This window comes from Rhinolophus sinicus, chromosome 14 (genome assembly GCF_057876585.1).
Source record: "Rhinolophus sinicus isolate RSI-liver-muscle chromosome 14, RSI-T2T, whole genome shotgun sequence".
Taxonomy (NCBI): Eukaryota; Metazoa; Chordata; class Mammalia; order Chiroptera; family Rhinolophidae; genus Rhinolophus; species Rhinolophus sinicus.
The window spans coordinates 32,930,373-32,951,115 of NC_142514.1; the positions used below are offsets into that span (position 1 = coordinate 32,930,373).

At 53.6% G+C, this 20,743-nt stretch overlaps 2 protein-coding genes across 4 annotated transcripts; both read right to left on the reverse strand.

The window, feature by feature from the left end:
• Positions 1-395: 395 nt before the first annotated feature.
• On the reverse strand, positions 396-11,414 carry TMEM275 (transmembrane protein 275). 2 transcript variants are annotated; one of them, XM_074334666.2, is made up of 2 exons: positions 11,084-11,414; positions 396-1,722 (listed from the first exon to the last, which is right to left on the reverse strand). In XM_074334666.2, the coding sequence occupies exon 2, from the start codon at positions 1,657-1,659 to the stop codon at positions 1,099-1,101; it is 561 nt and encodes a 186-aa protein (XP_074190767.1). In that variant the 5' UTR covers positions 1,660-1,722; positions 11,084-11,414; the 3' UTR covers positions 396-1,098. The 2 variants fall into 2 exon arrangements, with proteins under 2 accessions (XP_074190767.1, XP_088647247.1); XM_088791121.1 differs by lacking the exon at positions 11,084-11,414 and adding an exon at positions 6,256-6,443.
• A 646-nt stretch (positions 11,415-12,060) lies between these two features.
• On the reverse strand, positions 12,061-17,978 carry KNCN (kinocilin). Of its 2 annotated transcripts, XM_019749407.3 has the most exons (4): positions 17,419-17,972; positions 16,285-16,353; positions 15,520-15,594; positions 12,061-14,672 (listed from the first exon to the last, which is right to left on the reverse strand). In XM_019749407.3, the coding sequence occupies exons 1-4, from the start codon at positions 17,567-17,569 to the stop codon at positions 14,593-14,595; spliced, it is 375 nt and encodes a 124-aa protein (XP_019604966.1). In that variant the 5' UTR covers positions 17,570-17,972; the 3' UTR covers positions 12,061-14,592. The 2 variants fall into 2 exon arrangements, with proteins under 2 accessions (XP_019604966.1, XP_019604967.1); XM_019749408.3 differs by lacking the exon at positions 16,285-16,353 and having other exon boundaries at positions 17,419-17,978.
• Positions 17,979-20,743: the final 2,765 nt, after the last annotated feature.

Consider the following 20,743-nt stretch of genomic DNA (forward strand, 5'->3'; position numbering starts at 1 on the left):
TGGGTGACCCAGCCCTCAACCACCACCACCACCACCACCACGACACACACACACACACACACACACACACACACACACACTCCCACATGCATGTGTGATGGTAGCCAGTGTCACCCAAATACTCCTACAATCCTCATCTCATCCGGGTAGCCAGGCAGTCTCACCAACAGGCAAGTTCCTATATTCATCCATCCCCCGTCTGACACACCTGTTTTCGAGGCTGCTCACAGGCACCCCCAGTATCAGATTGTCTTTCGTTCACAATCACACACTTCTCTCCCATCGGGCCCCCTTCTAGGTCTCCAAGAGGTTGGAAGGACCCGAGAATCCAGGGTGCTCAGCCAGTGGCCCTGCAGTCCGGCCCTCCCTCCTGAGCTACACCATCGCAGAGGACCTTGACTTCAAAGGTGCTTTATTGAGAATGGTGGCACAGGGGGAGTGCACAGTGACGGACACACTGAGACTTTCAGGGTCAGAGGAGCTCCTCACCACTCACCCAATTTCCATTCCCGCTGCTCTAGTCAGACAGAAAGGGTGGAGTGTGCTTGACTTAGCTTTACCTTAGGGACTGTCCTGGCACAAATCAGACCCGACTCCAACTAATCCCAAAAGGTCATGTTGGGGTTGAGACAGGGAGGGTGAGGAGGAACAGAAGGGGGAGCTGGTGACCTTTCACAGTGCACAGGGACAGGAGACAGCCCAGGCTGGCATTCCTCCCCTTCCTCCCACCCCTTGTGGGCGCGGGCCTTGCTCATGTTAGTTCCTCTCAGAGTGGCTCTGTTCACAGTGCCCAAATACCAAGGGTGGTGTTGGTGTTAGGGATCCAAGAGCCAGGGGCCCAGTTTCATCAAGTCTAGGGAGTGAAGTAAGATAGGGCCCAGCAGACCCACCTAAAGAGCCAGAGCAGCCTGGACACCATCACCACATTCTCCCCTCCAAAAGTTCCACAGATGGGACAGATGAGGCACCTGTGCCCAGCACCTGACCTTAGGAAAACTTCCTTTTTCTTGTCTTTTCTTTCTCCTCCTCCTCCTCTTCTTTTTCCTTACGTGACACTGAACGCAGGGACCCGGGGTAGGGGAGTTCCGGCCGTGTCCGCTAGGGGGCGGCGCGCTCCCGGGGCAGGTTGAGCCTAACCCTGTCCGTACGCGGTGAGTAGGCGGCTGCGGGCGCGGGGGTGTCCAGGGCAAAGGGACCCGGGCTGGAGCGGCCGGAGGACGCGGCCGAGGCGGCGGGGCTGAGCTGCACCGCGGTGGTATCCTGCGCCGTGCGCTCGCTGCTCTCCATCTCCAGCGCCACTGGCCCAGTGCCGCTGCCACCCTGGCCCTGGCCCTTGGCTGCTGCCGAGGGACGGCGGGACGCAGGGCCCCGGCGGCTACACGCGCAGCAGGCCGCGAAGCAGCCAAATGCCAGTACTAGCAGCGCCGGCCCCACGACCAGCGGCGCATTGTTCCCGGGCAGGAAGGAGGCGAAGGAGCCCACCAGCGTCACGTTCACGCCTGCCAGCAGCATGCACAGACCGCAGGCGCAGCACAGCGCCGGCGACGGCAGGCGGGGCAGGAGGCCCTGGGCACGGCCTGCGGGTGCGCGGGTGCCCGTGCAGGGGGCTCCTGGCTCTTCCCTGTGGGCAGCATCAGCCTGAGGACACCAAGCACTCATCAAGCTCCCTCTTGCCGCTGGCCTGGACCAGCCCCCATGTCAGTGGCTGAGCTCACAGTAGTCCTGTGGACAAAGAGGAAGACGAGGGGTCAGCGGGGCATCTCAGTTTCCAATCCCACGCTTAGTTCTGGGGGCTGCATTCGGTGCCTGTGAGTGCAGAGGTCATCTTGGCCAGTCCCCTGCCTCTGCCTCTGCGAAGCAACAGCCAAACCCATATGGGAAGAGTCTGCCCATTGTTTCCCCACCCAGTACTTTGAGTCCCTCTGGCCAATCTTGCCATCACCCTTCCCTGCCTCCTCCAGAGAGACACAACCCTTAACCCTCCCTCCTCCAGGAAGCCTACTTGGGCTAATTAAGTGAGTGAATGGCTGTAAAGTACTCAGCATCATTATCAGTAGTCCTAATTAGAGGGCAGGTGGCAGCCCTTGGGATCTAGACAACCCCCTCCCCTCAGTGGTAGAGGGCCTTATAAATCATCTTGTGTAGCCCTCCTTGTCCAGAAGAAGAAACTGAAGCCCAGAGAGGTCTAGCAATTTACCCAAGATCCAGGACCAGCAGCTAATGACCTGACACCTGGCCTATGTGTCCCCACCCTTGGCTCTGGTAGGCACAGCAGTGACATGAACTTTCCTGAACATAGATGAAGCCCTGGAGTGACCACGTGAGAGTGAGGAGCTCCTGATGTATCAGATGGCCAGTGAGAAGGGACAGCCCTACATAGGCTGGGTTGTGCTGCAACAGATCCAAGGCCCCTGGTCCTTTCTAGACTGGGTATTCTATTTGATTCCAATCCTACCCCCACTCCACCCCGCACGTCCACCCACCCCCAGGATTCTACTGTTGAACCTGGATGCTGGAACTCCTTTCTAGGACTCTCTAGTTGTATCTGGTTCTGGGCTCTGTCACTGGATTCTAAAATTCTGGGAATGCAAGCAGAAGCAAGGGTAATCAGAGTCTAGGGACTTAAGACCGCTATTGAGAATTCCGTTCTATAATATGAAATCACAGGTATGAAAGCCCTCAAAGGGTGAAATCATTACTATGAAGCTGTGTTAGAATTGTGAAAAAATGTTAGAAATCGTGAGTGTAAATGAGAGGTTTATTATCAGATGGTACCACAGGTGGAAGCAGAGCATGCAAGATGAGTCATGGAGCATGGTCTGGACAAGTGGTCTAATTCTCTGTGCTTCTGTGTTAACACCTGTAATTGGGGCTAATCAGAGAACCTACCTCATAGGGTGTAGCAATAATTAAATACTTTAAATTAAACCAAGTGCTTAAAACAGAGCCTGGAACATAGTGAGAATTCAATAAATGTTAGCCATGTTGTCATTGCGGTGGTTGATAGAGAAGGGGAAGATAAGGTCTCAGATCTGGGAGGGAGGTCTTGTCAACTTTGCAAACAGAACAATTGGTCTGTCCCTCAGGTGGAAGTACCCTAGGGACAGGTCCCGAGTTGTCCTTCCTGAGTGTCCAAAGCCTGCACACAGTGGGGTTGGAGAGAATTTGCAGACTAGGTGAGTGAAAATGAGGGCTAGTGCCAGGGAGAGGCAGCTCATGTCCTCACTCTGGACACAAGTTGGAATCAGACTGGTCCAAGCAGGTCACATGGCCTGCGGGGTCATTTCCACATCGGCCCAGATCTCATGACTTCAGGGCTTCCTTCCCTGGCACCATGGTGAGAGGTGGCAGTTCTACTGGGACTCCAGCCAGAAGCACCTGGCTGGTACACTACGTTGGCAGGAATTTAGAAATCCCAAAATCCTGGCAAAGAAAGTACATGTTGACCCTTGAGGGCATTTACAGACCACAGATTCCTCAGGAAGCTCCACATTTACACGAACCATCTGCTTTCTTTAACCTGCAGCTGTTGGTTCTGCCAGGCAGAAATAGTAACCACTAAAGGGTACAGAGACTTACAGCTTGCAAAGCACTTCACATTCATGACATCATTGAATGGTACAATTGCTTGATACTTATTAAACCACCACTGAGGAAATGGAGGCTCAGAGAGGAAGTGAAGCTGGGCTCTCGTGGCTGGACTGAAAGAAAGACAAGATACCCTGAGACCAGAGAACACATGATCTGGTTTACACTGTATGCAATCTTGCTTCATCTTAAAGAGAAGGGTTTGATCACCTTGGGATTGATGTAAATCCCAACCTCTTCTTCCTGTTGCTTTCAGGAGGGGCTGTGAGATTCCCAACCCCCCCCCCCCCCCCACTCCTTTCAAGCCCTTCCCCGCCTCATCAATATCCAACATTATCTGACAAAGGCAGGTCTTCCCTCCTTTGGGGATGGCTCAGTCTGAGGCTGATGGAGGAGGAAGCTCTTGATAGAGGGGATGGAATCTGGCTCTTCATCTTACCTCACAACAGACTCCTGAAAGCTGACACTGGACAAGAGAAGGGGAGACCCTGAGTGGCTGGTGGCTCCAAGGCTCTCCTTTCTTTTCCCTTATAGGGAAGACTCCTTGTCTTTGGGTGTTAGCAGTTTTACTATGATGTACTGAGGTAAGATTTTCTTTGTATTTATCTTCCTTGGACTTTCTGGTGCTTCTATAATCTTGATTCCCTTCCCCTCCATCTGGCCTTCAGTTTTGGAATATTTTCAGCCATTATCCTTTCCCCCATTCTCTCCCTCCTCTCTTTCTGAGACCTTAATTGCCCATGTGTTCAACCATTTGACACTATTCTACATGTCTCTTACACTTTGTTCTGTATTTCTAGTCTTTTTTCTCTCCCTGTTTGTCTAGTTATTTTCTACTGATCTATCATCCATTTCACTAATCTTCTCTTCACTTGTCTTCTCTGCTATAAAATTCATCTATTCAGTTCTCAATTTCAGTTAACTTTTCAGTTCTAGAATTCCCACTTGATTATTTTTCATAGATTCCCATTTTCTGTTGAGAGACTCCCTCTTCTTATCTATTTTCTTGAATGTATTAAACCCTTTAAAGTCCATGTCTGAAAACTCCAACATCTAGATCTCTTGTTTCTATGGTCTGTTTTATTGTTCTTGGTTTTTGGTCATTTAGTCTTATCTCCTGGAATGCCAGATAATTTTTTATTAAATGTCCAACATTGTAGAGATAGCACAAGGCTCTGGATGATGTCATCTTCCTTCAGAGAAGATATTTACTCCTGCTTCTGACAGGCAGCTAAAGAAGGGAGAGGTCATCTTAACCCAATCTGGGGTTGCATCAACTAGGAGCTGTACTTCAGTCTTCCTGAGTCTGGTCTATATCTGGTTAGCTGTTACTCCCAGAGGATAGCTCTTTTGGGGCCCCCCAACTAAAAGCTGGGGTGAGCAAGGGTAAGATGTAACAGGGCCTCTCCCCTTTTTAAGCCCTCAATTCCAATTTTGAATTCCCAACTCAATGGCCACTGCCCCCCACAAACTGAAAGTGCCTTACGGGAAAAAGTGAAACTGAGTATTACTTCTTTTCTCTTCAAGATCTTGGCTCAAGTCCTTATTGTCTTGGTAGTTCTCCCATGTCCTTAAACAGAGTTCCTACATGTTTAATTCAGCATTTTTACTTATCCTCAGTGAGTGAGTTGGTCTGATACAAGCTGGTCTATCTTAGCCAGAAGCAAGTCTAGATGAGAATCTGAAACTAGCACTTTCAGATTGCTAAATTAATTGTGCTATGCCGAGCACTTGCAATAACATAAGGTTAGGTTATTTCTGTTATATCTTCATTTAATATAGATGAGGATACTGAGGCCCAGAAACATTAAACTCACCCAAGACCACTGAGTAGCAGTGGAGGTGCCAGGATTTTAAACCTTGTGTCCTGACCCCAAAGCCTGAGCTCTCAACTTTGCACAGTGCTAGGTTTGCTAAATGCTTGTTGAATGACGGAAGCACAGGGAATAGACTCTCCCCAAGGCCCAGTAGGTAAGCTCCTGCAGTTAGTACTTACACTGCTCAAATGTCAACAGCAGAGGAGGAAGCAGGGTATGTTTTGTGTGTCTCTCCAGAAGGTGAACTCACTTTGTTTCTTCCTTGGCTTACCACACTCAATTCAACAAAAGCAAATGCCTGCCAGGGGCTCAGCGTCCAGAAGCTAATTGCCAATAAATGATTCTCATCCTCTCCTGGTTGGCAGAGCTCTGTGGAAGATAAAACTACTCCCAGAGTCTCTATCCCAGGCAAAGAAAGGGTTAAGGGTCCTTTCTCCCTCCATCCTGATTAACTGGGATCTGGGGTGAGCCAGGGTAAGATGTTGAGGTCACTCAGCTGTTGCCATTCAATTTGCACCATCATTTTCACCTGGACTGTGGCCCTCCAGCTGGGGCTGTTGCAGAACTGGATACTGTTTTGTTGTGGATGCTCTATTGTGTGGTGTCACTGGTGCTGTTCACTAACTCTTTATGGTTCTGCCTCGTTCTGAACACATGTTAAGGTTGCACTTGCTGGCCAATTTGTGATTAGGTGGGGCTGTGTGACTAGTTCTGTCCAAAGAATTGTGACATGTATCACTTCCAGGCTGGGGTATTGAATTTCAGAAGCAGGACCCTCCGAGTTGATGCTATTGCTATCCCAAATCCTCCAAGCCCTTTCTGTTTCATCCCACGCCCAGTCCCCACTCACATTTCCTGAGCAGGAGGGAAGGGCATTGCTCTGAATCTTGAGTTGTTAGGCTTGGAACAGACCTTCTCTTTAGTGAGCACTCCAAGCTGCTGAGCCCATCGAGATCACCTAGTTCAGACCCTTCATCTACAGGTGGGGAAAATGAAGCTTGGCGTGGGGAAAGTTATGGAGGGAGTCTATGGCCAAGCCAGACCAGAATCCGGCTTTTCCTTACCCAGCCAGGGCTCTGACCACTGCTGTTAAGCTGCCCATGGCCCTGATCAAGCAGTCACCCTTCCTGCTGGCCTGCCTCTGGCAGGGGAAGCCTTGTGGTCTCTATTTGGGAGTCCAGGCCAGAAGCAATTTGGGGCAGGCGCAGATACAAGGCTCTTTATTTTGGTCTGGTTGGGCAACTTGGGAGGGCTGGGACCCCTTTCTGAGCCTCAGATCTCTGAATGTAAAGGGAATAATTTAACCAGGTATTGTCTCTGAACCTGTCAACCTGCTGTCCCACCTTGAATTACCTGTGGTTTGTGGAAGGTGTTTAGAAATTACTGTCAATATATCAAACGGGCTCGTAAAAATGGTATTTATCTGTAATATGGCTATTCTTTGCTTTGGGCTGGGATTGAGTCATTTCCTTGAGAACCTGCTGCACAGGTTGATTATGGGGGAGGGGTGCTGACGTGGAACAGGACCTCTGCGCTAAGCATTTTCCCTGGTCTACCACAGTTACTCTTCACCCCAGCCCTGTGAGCTGTTGCAGTCCTGAACCCAATTCACAGTGAGGAAACTGAGGCTCAGAAAGGTGAAGGAACTTTCCCCAGTTTCCTCAGCTGTAATAAGTAAAGCTAGGATTTGGATCTGGTTCTGGCAGATTGAAGAGCCCATGTTGTTTCTGCTACACCACAATTTCTCCTTACTGGAAGGTACAGAGATGTTTGGGTATTAAAAATATGTAGTAATTGATGATTACAATCCAACAAACCTTCCACAAGCTTGGGACCCAAGGAGGGTGGTCATCAGTAGGTGGAGGCAAGAACTCCTGGGGAAGGGGTCTCTATCTGAAGCCCCTTCAGGTCAGCTTCCCCCCGCCCCGGGCCCAGTCCATGGATCTGGGATGTCTGTGTTGTACAAGAGCAGTTACTTGACCAAGGCAGCTTTCAGGCCTCCTGGCCCCATGTTCCTGCTCCAAGGGCCCAAGAGGCTCTGGGCGAGGAGGCTGGGGCTTCAGTCCAGACATTAGCCACTGGTTCCAGCCCCCTGTCCTCCATGTGAGATCGAGGGACTTGTTTGCTCAGTCTGGACTCTTTACCCTCACTGGGAACCCCTCTGTTCCCCTTAATCTTAGCCCTTCTGTTCCCCCTCCGTCCCTCAAAGCCTGGGCCAGTCCCCTCCCCTGACCCCAGCCAGTCCCATTGCTCTCTCTATCCCCAACCTTCTTCCCTCCCCACTATACCCCATCCTCGGGGAACCTCCCACATCACCATTATTCATTACCAGCTTATTTGCCTCCCTGGAAGCTCTCAGCTTCTGCTAACTGAACTCACCCTCTCCAGAGCCCAAAGAGCTGCTACCACCTCACCCCAGCCAATTCTACAGGCCCTTTCCCAAGGGCTAGGCATGGGCCTGAGCACATGCTGGAAACAAGGCTTGAGGAAGAAGTTTGAAGGCTTCCCAGCTCCTGCATCTGATTCCCGGGTCGCATCCTCCTCATCCCTACGTGCACGTGCATGCACAAACACACACACATCACACATGTATACTCAGTGTCCAGACATACCCAGAAATATAAACACAGATACATTGCACACTGGGAATGGCAGACACAGGCCAACAGGTAGAGAGACACTCTGTCAGTTGCCTGCCTATCTGGTGGAAATGAGCTGCTGCTCAGCAGAGTCACCTCTGGAGACTTCTCTTTGCCTGAGAGTGTGGGGGTGGAGGGGAGCTACTTTGGCAGTCAGGAAAGCAGGAGCCCCTGGGAGAGGTGATGAGGGGTTGGGGTGGGCAGAGAACATTCCAGCTGCTCTGATGGTACCCTCCCACTTACAGTGGGTACCATGCCTGCAACAGGTAAGTGCTCGCAGTTCCTCTCACCAGGACTCAGTTTCATGGGTTTGGTATAGATGGTCTCTGCTGGCCCTCCAGGCTGTGGCTTCCGGCTCAGTGGAGGGGTCCTAGTGACACAGGACTCTCTGCAGCAATCAAGTTCTGTGTTCATTAGACCAACTCTGCACCTGCCAGGCAAGGTGACCCCGCTGCTCTGGGTCTCCTGTTCTTTCTCTTCTGGTTCTCCCTGGTGCTCTCAGACTTGCCCACCAGACTCCTTAGGCCACAGCCCCAGTCGGACCATGTCTGTGGCCAGACTTGGATCTCCAGCCTCAGCCCTGTCCTCCACCACCGCGCCATACAATTCAGTTGTCTGGAGACAGCAGACTGGCTGGAGTGGACTGCCCTTCCTGCCCACCTCCTTCCCAGGCTTTAGGACCGGTTCTTCCCCTTCCAGCCCAAGTCCTACCTGCGCCCCTGAGGGACTTCAGCATCTTTTGCACAACTGTCCCACCCTGTGCCCCCCTAGTTCCTTGTTCCTCATCTCCAATGCCCAATTCTCTATTCTACTCAGTTACCCAACCCTTTGTCACCTGGGGACCTCATCATCCTGTCATCACCCTGAACCATTCCACCTCTGAGAAACCCAGACATCCTACTTGACTATAACCCCTTTGCTACCTACTATGTGTTCAGCACCTATTATGTGTCAAACACTGTTCTAATGCCTTTATATTATTAACTCACTTAAGCCCTGTGACAACCCTATAGGTAGAAGCTATTGCCATCTCTGTTTTCAGATGCTCAGAGAGCTTGAATTACTTGCCCAAGGTCACAGACATGGTGATACTATGTGGCAGAGCTGGGATTCAAATGTACCTAGGCTGTGTCTTCTAAACCTGGGCTCTTTACCACGGCTCCACAGTACCTCTTGCTGCAACCGTTTTCTGAGATGTTGCAATCCTGGAACTCTACATTTTCTCATGAGTCTCTTGCCTCCACTTCTTTCTATATCCACTGAGAACCCGCAATGTCTTACTTCAGTTACTCTCTTGCAATTTACCTTTTCTTTCAACTTCTTCCTTTGTCCTTCCGCTGAAGCTGCCCAACAAAACCTTAACCCTGTATCAGCCAGCTTACTGCCTCCTCCAAGTTTCTGCCCAGACCGCTAACTGAGCTTCATTGGGGGAAAAGAAAATCACGAGCTGGGCAGCATGGGGCCCTGTGCATCCAGGTCTCTGGCATGTCTCGGGCCCTCAAGGCTTCTGGGAAAACCTCTCCCTTCCTGCTCAGTGCTCATCAACCCGCCTCACTGCGCCTGTACCTCCTCCTGGAGGCATTCAAGCCTCTACCTCTTAAAACAAAACCCTCCTGCAACCCCACATTTGTTCCTATTTAATACTCTTTTCCCTTCTTGAAAGTGCTGTGTACACGCCCTACTTTACCTCCTTCTCAAGAGTCAGTCCACTCCGGTCTGGTTTCTGACCCCGTTACTCAGCTCTCTCCAAGGCCACCAGCTGCCTCCTTGTTGCTAAATTCAATGAACACTGTTCAGTCCTTAGCTAATTAGACCTCTCCACAGCTTTGGCCCCGCTGAACCCTCCCTCTTGGAAACACTCTCTTCCTCTTGAAAACAGTCTCCTTAAACTTCATCTTCTCCCAGCCAGAAACCGTGGCTTCATTCTTGCTCTTTCTTCTCCCTCAGGCTTTCCTTCACACATTTCCAATCCAATCTGCCACCAAGCCAGGTGGGTTGATTCAGGTTCTTCCCTCCAGGTGTCTCTAGAATCCAGCACTTCCTCTCTGGTCTCACTGCTCCCCTTCTCTACCCCTTCCCCATCTCTCCCTATGGGTTAAAATCCCAGGCCTGACTCCCTCAGGGGGTCCTTGTGATTTTGCTGGAGTAGAGCTGAACTCACCAGTGTCGTCTGGTGAGCATGTTGCTCCCTGGGCTTGAACCATGCATTCACTTGACCTTCACCTAGCTTACACCAGCTTCATTGTCAGAGTATAGCTGGGACTCGTTTCCTTCAGGAAGCCTTCCTTAACTCCCCACATTTGCAGGTGATGGCTGACTCCTGTGTCCAGGTCTGCATCCCCCAATGGTCTCCCTTGAGGACCAGGATTGTATCTGCCTTGCTTGCAGCTGCGTCCCCAGTGGAGTGCCTGAGTCTCCCAGGGGCCCAGGGAATATTGGTTAAACAAATGGCGAAGGGAGGAATTGGACAGAGGGGCCCTGGATATGTCTCCTGCCTTCCTGGCTTCATCTGTCTTTCGGTTTTGAAGCCACTCTGCTCACTTTGGGCCTGGGAGGGTGTGGTGGGCAGCTGGGTGGGGACTGGGGATGGATTCTAAGGTAGGTTACTGAGTTAAACAGAGGGAGGGATCAGGGTAGAGCAGAGGGGGCCCAAGGTAGCCACTCTGTGCTGTGTCTCCTCTTCTGTTTCCTTCTCTTTCTTGTCTCTTCTCAAATAACCCAGTCTCAAGGCTACAGGTCCCTGACCTCTTGTCTGGCACTACTCAGTTTCCCTGCTGTTTAGGGCTGGATGGAGTGTCTCCTCCATCCCTTAAAGCAGCCCCTCCTCCTTACTCTCTCCCTTCTCCCCTCTCATCTCCTTGCTCTCCCTCCAGCCTCCCCTAACTCGTGTGGCTTTCACCAGCTTGAGCCCGTAGGTGGTGGTCCCCTGAGCACCCAGAGCTAGCAGGAGGTAGAGATCCCGAGGGGGGGAAGGGCGGCGGGGGACCCCGACTTGGGGGTGGGGTGGGGATGGTGGACTGATTCTCCGTACTCACTCACCGGGCAGCTCCGAGATCCGGGCCCTGGGGGTCTGCCCCTGGCGGGCACCAGCAGGAAGGGTCCAGCATCAGCCGCAGCCGGCCGCGTGGGTTCTAGCGTCCTCTCCCGCGTGGTCGGCCCCTCCGCTCCCCTCTGACCCCGGGAGGAGCGAAGATCTCTCGAAGTGTTCTGCTTCCCTCCGCGCCGCCCTTCTCCCCTCCCACTTTGGTTACGCGGGTTTCAAGCCCCCTGCGGAGAACCCCAGCCCGCCCAGCGAGCGAGTGGTGTAGGTCGCACTCATTCTGTCTTCAGCCCCAGCGAATTCCCCACCTTCCCTGGATGGAGCTGTGGGGGCAGGGAGATTTTTCCAGGGATGGTGCTTGTTCCCAATCACCCTTCCCTAATCACCCTCCACCAATCCTGCCCACAGAAAGGGGTGTGGCCACGAGCCCCTTAAGGAGACAACTCTCTCCTGGTGGGATTGGGAACTACCCGCTGGGGTTGAAGGATGGAGAGGGAGTGGTCAGGTTCAAGGCCCACCAGGCTGGACCGTGTTAGAGGGAGGATTGGTTGGGCTTCTGAGTGGCTGACTTTCCAGAACCTCGAGTTCAGCTAGAAGAGCACCAACAACCTCCAACCTCCCTCTTCATTCATTCACCCATCCATTCATGAACCCTCCCTGATGTGAACAGGTGCGAGGCACCCTCCATCCTGACAGTGGCCATGGGAGGGCAGTGCTGTCCTCATCCTCCATCTGCAGATGAGGAAACTGGGGCACAAGGCCTCATAGCCTCTTGCCTGGTACTGAGGGCAGAACCAGAATGTGAATCTTACGCCCGGACTCCAGCCCCAGCCTGGTCAATTCTCCAGGTTGGCCCAGCAGGGATGTGACGTCCAGACAGCCTCCTGGACCAAGCACTCCCCGCCTTTGATGTGTTCTCAGCACCCAGCCCAGGCTGGGCAGGCACAACCACAGCTGAGGCAGAACAGGGCTACTGGATAGAACTGATTTCATTTATTGAACAGTCTGCTGGCACAGCAGGGTCCAGTGACCTGTCCCTGTCCACACCCCTGCCAGTGCTTAAATGTTGGAGAGTTCGTGAGCTCCTCAGAGCTGAGAGGGCACTTCTGCCTAACACTACGCACCACATCACCCCTGACTCCTTGGCCCAACCTCACCTTCTTCCAAAGCATGGATGGGGAGAAGGCATGTGTCTCCACATGGACCACTCCTGTGACCAGTTTGAGGCGATGGAGGCACCGAGAGTGGAAATACACTCAGGGAGGGGGTATCTAGACATTCACCTGCACTAGTGGGAAGGAGGTCTCAGGGAGCCCATGGCAGGGGAAAGAGGAACCAGGGGCTGGGGCCTTAAGAAATCCCCCTCGTTCTTCTCCAATGGACATAGCTCTTGCCTTTCTATGTGTTCATTCCTCAATTTATTGCATTCTGATCCGAACATTGCTCTGTGTCTTGCCCTGCTAGACATTGGGGATACCATAGCCCTACCGGAGATCATGGCTAAATAGGGGGACAACGCACCCCACAGCTCAGGTTTCATTTTCCCCACTGCCAGCCTCCCCACCCTTGGGCATCTTTGGGGGCTCTGCAGGTGAGGCTTGAAGACAGACAGGAAGAAGGGTTTCCATATTGATCAAGGAGGGCCACCAGACCTGAGTTATTGTTGATGATAATGAGGTTGATGGAGGGAAAGGAGAAGGGGCAGCGAGCAGACAGGAGGGAGGAGAAGAGTGAGATGCAAGAGGGAAGTTGACTCCCCGCAGGCTGGAGGAACCAAAGGCTTCACAACTGGCCAGTGTTTATGAAATTGAGCCCCCTTATGGAGGTCTGTCATTCCTTCCATGGTCAGGGAGGTGGTCCCTGTGGCCTGTGCAGAGAATAGCAGATGGTAGAGCCTTGTGTGGGGAGAGAGAAGAGACCTGGGTGCAAGGCCTGGCTCCACAATCTCTCATTGTGGGATCCAATGAGTCCTCTTCCTGCAGGGCCTCAGCTTTCCCATCTGTATGGTTAGATAGTCTACCCCACTTTTGGTTGGGTTTACCTTCTGTTGTGCCTAGCCCTCTGCCCCCTCCTCTCAAGAGCGGGAAATAGACAAGAGCCACTCAGAGGGATGTGGCCTGTGACGGAGGGAGGTCCTGGGGCTGCGGGAGCATAGCAAGTCTGGGGAGACTTCTGAGAGGAGGTGTCATCTGCACTGATCCTTCAAGGATGAGACTCTTCCTAGCTTGTCTTCTGTTCCCCAAACCAGGACAGAGTCCACATGGAGCAGATGTCTCTCTAGACGTCAAACGACTGCTCTGCCTTGAGGGTGCAGGTATATGAAGAGCGATGTGGAGGGAGGAGCAACGTTTGCTGCACGGCCACAGGCACCTGGGCCAGGCCCTCCCCACCCCAAATCCTGTGGGTACGTGGGGTCTTGAAGTGGCTCTCTAGGGGAAGCCTGGGGAATGGTTTTTGGTTTTCTGTTTCCATTAAATTTAAGCCATTAACATTTATTGAGCACCTACTGTGTGTCCTGATGGTGACTGGAAAAGGGCAATATACAGTAGATTTAAATAGGATTAGTAATTGTTTTCTGAAAAAGAAGGCTTCCACCTGCTGGAGGCTGTTGAGAGAGGGAGACACAGGCTGGTAGAAGAGGCCAAGGAGGGCACCATGTTAAGGGGATTCTTGCAACTGGGTCTTTAAAGGTGGCGGGTTTTGCTAGGCAGAGGAGCAGGGGGCCTTCAGAGAACATAAGCCAAGGTTAGGAGGCTGGAATGTGTTTAGATTGTTCAGGAGTGGTGAGAGGGCGGGGGAGGAGAAAGGAGGGCTGGAAGTCTTGCCTGGAGTCAGATCACAAAAAGTCTTGAATGGTGGGATCAAACACTAAGTCTCAGGGCTGGACTCAGCTCAGGAGACACCTCCTCCTGGAAGCCTCCAGGCCCATGCCTCACCTGGCTCCCACCATGGCAGGGACCACTTTGTCTAGGATTTGCCCCTGTCTGGTTCATTGTTGCCAAGGTCCCTGAGGAGTTGCCTAGAGTTTTGATTTCCCCAAAAGAATCTGATCCAGCCCCTCTATCCAGCTGGTGAGCAAGAGAGGCCCAGGGCCAGGCCTTGGGGGCTAGGAGGCTCAGTCAGGACCCTGTTTGTGGTTCCTGTGGGCCTATGGTTTGCTTCTGTGGCCAGGCTGGAGCAAGGAACTGGGTATCCTTGGGCCCCAAATTCCAGAGAAACCAGTCAGTAGATCAAAAAGGAAGGGAAGCTCAGCTGCAGTCTGGAGAGAAAATCCAGGTCAAAAACTTGCAACAAGGCCCCTCCTGTGGGGCTCCCAGCTGACACCTGGCTTCAGACCCCGCCTCCCACCACATGGAATCTACTGCCAAGAGCCTTGGCTGGCAGGGTGAATTCAGGTCTGGTGTCTCCAGTGCCTGGTTCACCTCTGATTTGGACCCAGGAGCGCTCTGAGATTGGGGTGGTGGGCAGGAAGGGAGGCCAGGGTAGGGGCAGCCCCTCCGCCCCTGCCTCAGCCTTCCCCAGTCCCCCGGCCCCCTGGCTTCAGCTTCTCCAGGGTTCTGCTCACGGTGGACAGGCTGCTTCGGACTCCTGGGGGAGAGACCAGGAAAGGGCTGCCTGAGTAGACAGATCACCTGTTACAGCAACCCAGAGGGATCTGGGGCAGAGTGACATAGGATGGAGAGAGAGGGGAGTCCCAGGCTGCAGTTTCAACCCAGTTTAAAGAGGCACGGATGGTCAGAATAGCCCTTCAAGAGGACAGCGGCCTGGCATGGGGGTTAGAGGCAGGACTTTGGGGCTGACTGCCTGATCTCAGTTCTGGACTTCCAAGCTGTGTCACTTAATTTCCCTGTGCCTCAGTTGCCCCATATATAAAGTGGGGCTAACTACAGTACCTTCTTCATATGATTATCTTGAGGATGGAACAAGTTAATATATGTAAAGGGCTTGGAACAGTGTCTGGGATGAGGCCTGTTGCTGAGATTAGGCATCCTACCACTGGCGCAGACATTGTGGGCTGGGGCCATCTTTGAGAAACTCTAGCCTTGGAATTTTCCAGTGTGTAGGGTGGGGGAGGAGGAAGATGGCCAGTTTCAGGTACCAGCTCTGAGGGTTGGATTGCACAATGGGAGAGTGGAGTGAGAAAATTAACTGGGGCTTGGAACCTAGGGGAGGGGAAGGGGCAGTGCGGTGCCCTCTGTCTCGGTGTGCATGCTGGGCACGACAGAGAAGCCCTGAAGACCAACAAGAGGAGCTCAGCTAGCTTGGAGCAAGAAGGATTTTGACTAAACACATGGAAGAACTACCCAACTCTGCAGGCTATTTGGAACTAGGGAGGCCCCTTCTGCATGTCCCTCAAAGTTTCTCCTGGGACCCACAGAGCTGCTCAGCCAGAGAGGGAAGGTGGAAGATGGATTCTGGAATTTCTGGAACTTACCTTCTTTATTGCCATTGGTGCTGGATCTTCCCTCCCCATGGTCTGGCGCTGGTTGGGGGTGGATTCTCAGGCTCCCTGCAGAATGAGATCACCCCAAGCCCTTTTAGAATCACTAAGCCATTCTCAAATCAAGTTCAGTTTCGGGGAGGGAAGTCCGGCTTGCTGTCTAATCTCTATCCCTCATGCTGTCTTTGCTCCACTGCATTCCCTCAGGTCTCCTGCACGATCTGAGCTGATGTGGTGGTGGTGGGAAATGGGCTCTTGAAGGAGAAGATGGTAGATTTTTTTAAGGAGACTAGGGTCCTGGGGAGGCCTGGGGACATAAAGCCCCACAGGATTGATGGAGATGGGAGCACGTATGTGGGAAGCTGAGATGAAGTGGGGAGCTATATGAGGGTCCTAAGGTTTTTGGGGAGGTACAGGGTCTTTATGGTGGCTCAGGGGTGAAGTGGGGGTGATCTGGAAATCTTGGAGGCTTGGGGGAGATGAAGAATCCTATCGGGGAGATGTGAGTTCTAGGTGCTCTGAGCTGGTCAGGCACTTTTACGGCAGGCTGGAGTCTGCTGCATTGTCGTCATGGCAATGCCTACACCACATGCCCAAACACACACACACACACACACACACACACACACACAACTCCAACACACACAGCCAGGAGCAGTCACACACGTGGGTTCCCGCACAGTGGGCCACAGACTCACACACAAAAGGTCTCACACAGTCCTTGGCAGGGGCTCTGCTGGGGGTGGGGAGGAGACTCACCTACGTTAGGCAGGATGTGGTCCAGGTGGAGCCGAGCCTTCAGGAAAGGGTAGGCCAAGATGAGGAGCCCTGGGGAGAGAGACGCAGGGCTCTCTGTGATGGGGACGGGCCTGGTGGGTGCAAGTGGCACGAAGATGTGTGTGGGCTGTGAACCTGGGAGGTGGTTTGTGAGGGTGATATGGGTGTGCACGGGAGGAGCAGTGTGCAGGCTGGGACTGTGTGTGCCTGTGTGTGGAGTGGCTCCTAAATGTGAGCCTGTGTGTGCGTGCGTGGAGTGGCTCCCTAATGCCCGGCCCCAGAAGGGACAGGAAGGCCCAGGCTCCTGGCTCCACCCAGCTCAGGTGAGGAGCAAGTTGGCTTCCTTCCCACTCAGCTGCTGGAAATGGGCCCAGCGGCTACCAACACCATCAACTCTTCCCTGCTTCCCCCTCCACTGGGGCCCCCAGTGCAGTACTGGGGAGCTCTGCAGCATGCTCCATTCCACCAGGTCCTGCTCTGCCCACTCCCATTTCACCCCCCAACCAAGTGTCTGTGGCCCTTGGCCAGAGTTTGCAGGTACTGATGCCCAGAGCCCACTAGCCTGGTTCTTCTGGTTCTGTTTTTGGCCCAGGCTGGTGGAGTGAGGCAAGGGATGGTACTCAGCGCCTCCGTGAGAAAGAATATCAGTGGGATGGGCCCAGATAGACAGATGGACAGATGCCTGGACAGAATATCTGCTGCTGAGACATACCGGGAAACAAAGGAAACTCTTTGTCTGAGCTACATCCTGTCTTGGCTTAAGGAGCGTCCACTGGGAACTCTGTCCTCTTTCACCTGCCCCCTGTCCACCCACCCCCAACGAGCTTATGAATCCCACCGTAACGCTGAGAGCCTGGGCCTGACACTGGAGAGCCAGAGGGGGGAGCAGCCAGAGAGCTGTGTGACAGCCTGCTTCCTCCGCCACGGTTTCCTCTCCTGGGGGACCTCAGAGGGACCCTCCCCCCAGTCTTCCTCTCCTTCCTTTTACCCCCAAAAGCTGCCTTGCCCACACCTCTAGTTTCCACCCTCCCCAACCAATTCCTGTTCACCCAGCCCTTCCCTCCATTTGCACCTAATCACGCCCCTGCTCCCTGTCCGAGCCCAGCACCTGCTCACCCAGACCAGCGGCGCCAATAAAGATACCACCCATGGCAGCTGCAGCTTTGGACACGGAGACACCGATGATGATACTGCCGGCTGCCAGGCCGAGGGCCACACAGGCCAGCTGCAGGCAGCGGAAGTCTCTGCTGCTGATGGGGATGTCCATGCAGGCCTACTCAGAGCCCCGGCTCCAGCCAGGGGGGCCCGTCCCCAGGAGCCCTGGAGGTCTTGGTCTTCTTGGCTGTCCCTTGTTGGAGCTCTCTTCATCCAGGGTGGGAGTATAGTAAGATTCTGGGCTGGTAACCCTTGGATTTATCTGTAACCCTATCCCACAGCAATCCTAGGGGCCTCCCACCCCACCTTGACCTAGGATGTCTGCCGGGTTGCCACAGCTTACTCGTCCTCCCCTAAAGGCCCCTGAAGCTGGAGGCCACTCTTGGGACTCCTGCCTGGCCACATCCGGCCTTGGCTGCCAGAGTTCTGCCGCATGGGGTCCTCCCCTGCCAGCCTCCTCTTGGGAGAGCTCAGCCCAAGCTCCCCTGCCCAGGACATCCTGCCCTGGCTCCCTGGAGCCTGCTCAGCTGCCACTGAGCTTCCACTTATTAAAGTTTAAAGCAGTGGAGGAGGTTGGTCCAGGGGCCAGGTTCCTCTGAGGTGTAGGCAGCAGGGAGGCGCTGAGTTATTCATGAGGTTGCAATGTGAGCTGCTGCCTGGGTCCCAGAGGCCCACTGGGGCACTCAGCCGAGGTTCCACTGCTGGTCCCTGAGAGGGCAGGATGAGCCGCTGGCTTCACGTGGGGTTCAGCAATGGGATGTTAGGAGACTGCCTGGCCATACGCCCAGGCCCACTCTGCCGTCCTTTGGCTGAGAGGTACACCTGGGACCTCTGCTTGGGAACTAGAAGACAGAGTGATAGGAGACCCCAAGGAGGCTCAAGAGACAGGAATAGCGACTGGGACAGGAGGAGAAAGAGAGGTGTCCCCCCAAGTCCTCTCTGTCCCCCTGCCTCTCTCAATCTTCCCCACTATCCTGGCAACCTCCAAATGAGGGGTCCTAGTTTGAGGCCCCCTTTTCCTCAGACAGGCTTGGTACATACTTCCAAGTTTCTAATGGGGCTGAGAAGGTGAGCCCTTCCAACCGCCTGGGAACTCTGGCTGGGGGCTGTCAGGGAAGAGCGGTGGTGGGGAATATGAGGGAGGAGGAAACACTTATGGGGTAGGGCTGGGAGGAATTGGAATTGGAATCAGAATCAGTGGGGGCTGGGTGTCTGCAGCCTGGGTCGAGACTGGAACATGGCTAGTGCCTCCCGACCTCTGGACTGAGCTCGGTTGCCCAGCCTGTCTGACCTACTTATTTGCAGGGTCCCCCGACTCAAGGCTGGGCAGTGCTCGCCCAGCCCAGCCGGCCCAGACCCTGTTGCACTCCCCAGTGCAGCCCTTGTCACTAATTGCATTCTCTGGCCCTTCGTGGCTCTGGGCCTCCCTGGTCCCAGAATATGGCCTTGGCCCTAGCCCTGCCCCTAGACACCTGGGCACAGTCCGCAGGGTCCCATCACCCGCCCCACTGGCCTCTCTTCAGACCCCCGTTTCCATCATATCTGCAGTCCGGAACAGCTAGCCCCATGGTCTTTGCCTCCATAGCTGCCCCTTACTCAACGCCCTTCCCCTTCTCCTCCTCTGCCCTCCTGCTCACTGTCTGCCTGGTCTCAACCATCTGGACATCACCTCCTCATCCTGCAGGACCCTGCTCTGCCAGCTGCTAATGGCGCCTGAGTGGGTGGGTTGCCTCCCATTGCTGCCATGTTCCCAGGCCAAGTGCCTACCATCAGTCCTCACTCTTTTTCTGTCACCCCAGCAGACTGTGTGTCCCTTGAGGGCAGATGCAATGTGCGAGCTCCATAGAATGCCAAGGCTAGAGGGGCCCTGGGCAAGGCTTCTGGATGCAAGGCAGAGCTCAGGGAAGGACTGGACTTGCATGACCACCACAGGCTGGCAAAAAGGAGGCCCACCGGCACCATAGGACCTCTGTCTCTAATGAGAGGCTTTCCTTAGTGGGGGTGGGGGCTTAGGAAGGCCAGGGTCACCTCACTGAGCTTCAGCTGAGGGAAGGCACTGCTTGGGTGCTGGACAGGTGTGAACTCAAAGGTGTGTAGAGAGGAGGGGTGCCTGCAGGACCCTGACGGGCCCCGGGGCCGTGTTACTGGGCCCCATAAGAGGAAGCCCCTGGAGGTGGGCATTCCCCAGTCACAGTCACTGCTGCCAGGATGAGGTCTGATTATTCCTCTAATTAGGCATCAAATGACAGCCCATGTCTCTGTCACATGTAATCAATCCCCTACTGACTAGTTTTAGAAGGAGCCGTCAAAATAATTGTCCTTGAAAACATGTTCCTGAAAGGTTGAGCTTTGGGAATCTAAACACCCTCCACAGAACCCCTGCCCATTACGTGTGTGCGTAACTGGACAGGCAAGGCCTGTGCCGGCTGCTCTCCTAGTGGAAGGCCAAGTGCAGTGCTCCCACACCACCAGCCAGAGGCTCAGACCACCTTGCACTGTGAGACTTGGGCCAGCCACTCCACCTGCCTAAACCTCACTCTGCTCATCTTGGGGATGGGGATGGGGCTGGGGCTGGCAGAGACTAGAGTCAGGGATACCTGTGCATTGTGAATTTCAGATTCCAGAACACTCTGACTTCTAAAACCGGAAGATCAAATTCCAAATAGGAGTTGTTCTTTGACATCGTAAATCCCTCAGGGCACAGATCAGAGGAGGAAATATGGAGGGGGAGAGACACTTTAAGCCATTATCAGTTATTAGATCACAGAGCCACAGAAACATGCCAGCTCCTTTCTAGAACAGACCAGGAGACTGAGATGTGGGGAGTGGAAGGGTTGCCCTGATAGGACCTCGGTGTCCAGATTCCCTGCTTAGCTGGCAAGTACTCTAGCATATCTGTGCCCCTGAATTTCTAAATTGTCTTATTTGAAGTGGGTGGAACTGGCAACCCCACCATCAGAGGGAAACGCTGTCTTCAAAAGAATCAGTCAAGGCATATATCTTTTCCCTCATCACAGCAGTGTCATTCATTAAGGGCTGCTGGAAACGTTTGTGATGCCTGTTCCTCCATTGGTTACAAATTTAGAGAGGGAGGCTTGTCAGTTCTTTCTGATATAGACTGTATCATCTCTGAAAAAGGAAATACATGCATGTATTTGGGTGATGTCCTTACTATAACATGTAAACGAGATGGAAGCCCAAGGCATTAGAGCTTGGACCACCCACCCGTTCCCCACCCCACAAACATCAGAGTCCCCCTCCCAGAAGCCGGGGTTCTCCAGGCCCC

Excerpts from the sequence above, each read along its gene's own strand:
- TMEM275 (XM_074334666.2), bottom strand. The coding sequence starts at position 1,659 with ATGAGTGCTTGGTGTCCTCAGGCTGATGCTGCCCACAGGGAAGAGCCA.
- KNCN (XM_019749407.3), bottom strand. The coding sequence starts at position 17,569 with ATGGACATCCCCATCAGCAGCAGAGACTTCCGCTGCCTGCAGCTGGCC. Across the intron at positions 16,354-17,418 it reads TATTGGCGCCGCTGGTCTGG|GGCTCCTCATCTTGGCCTAC; the intron begins GTGAGCAGGTGC and ends CTCTCTCCCCAG. Across the intron at positions 15,595-16,284 it reads CCACATCCTGCCTAACGTAG|GGAGCCTGAGAATCCACCCC; the intron begins GTGAGTCTCCTC and ends CTCATTCTGCAG.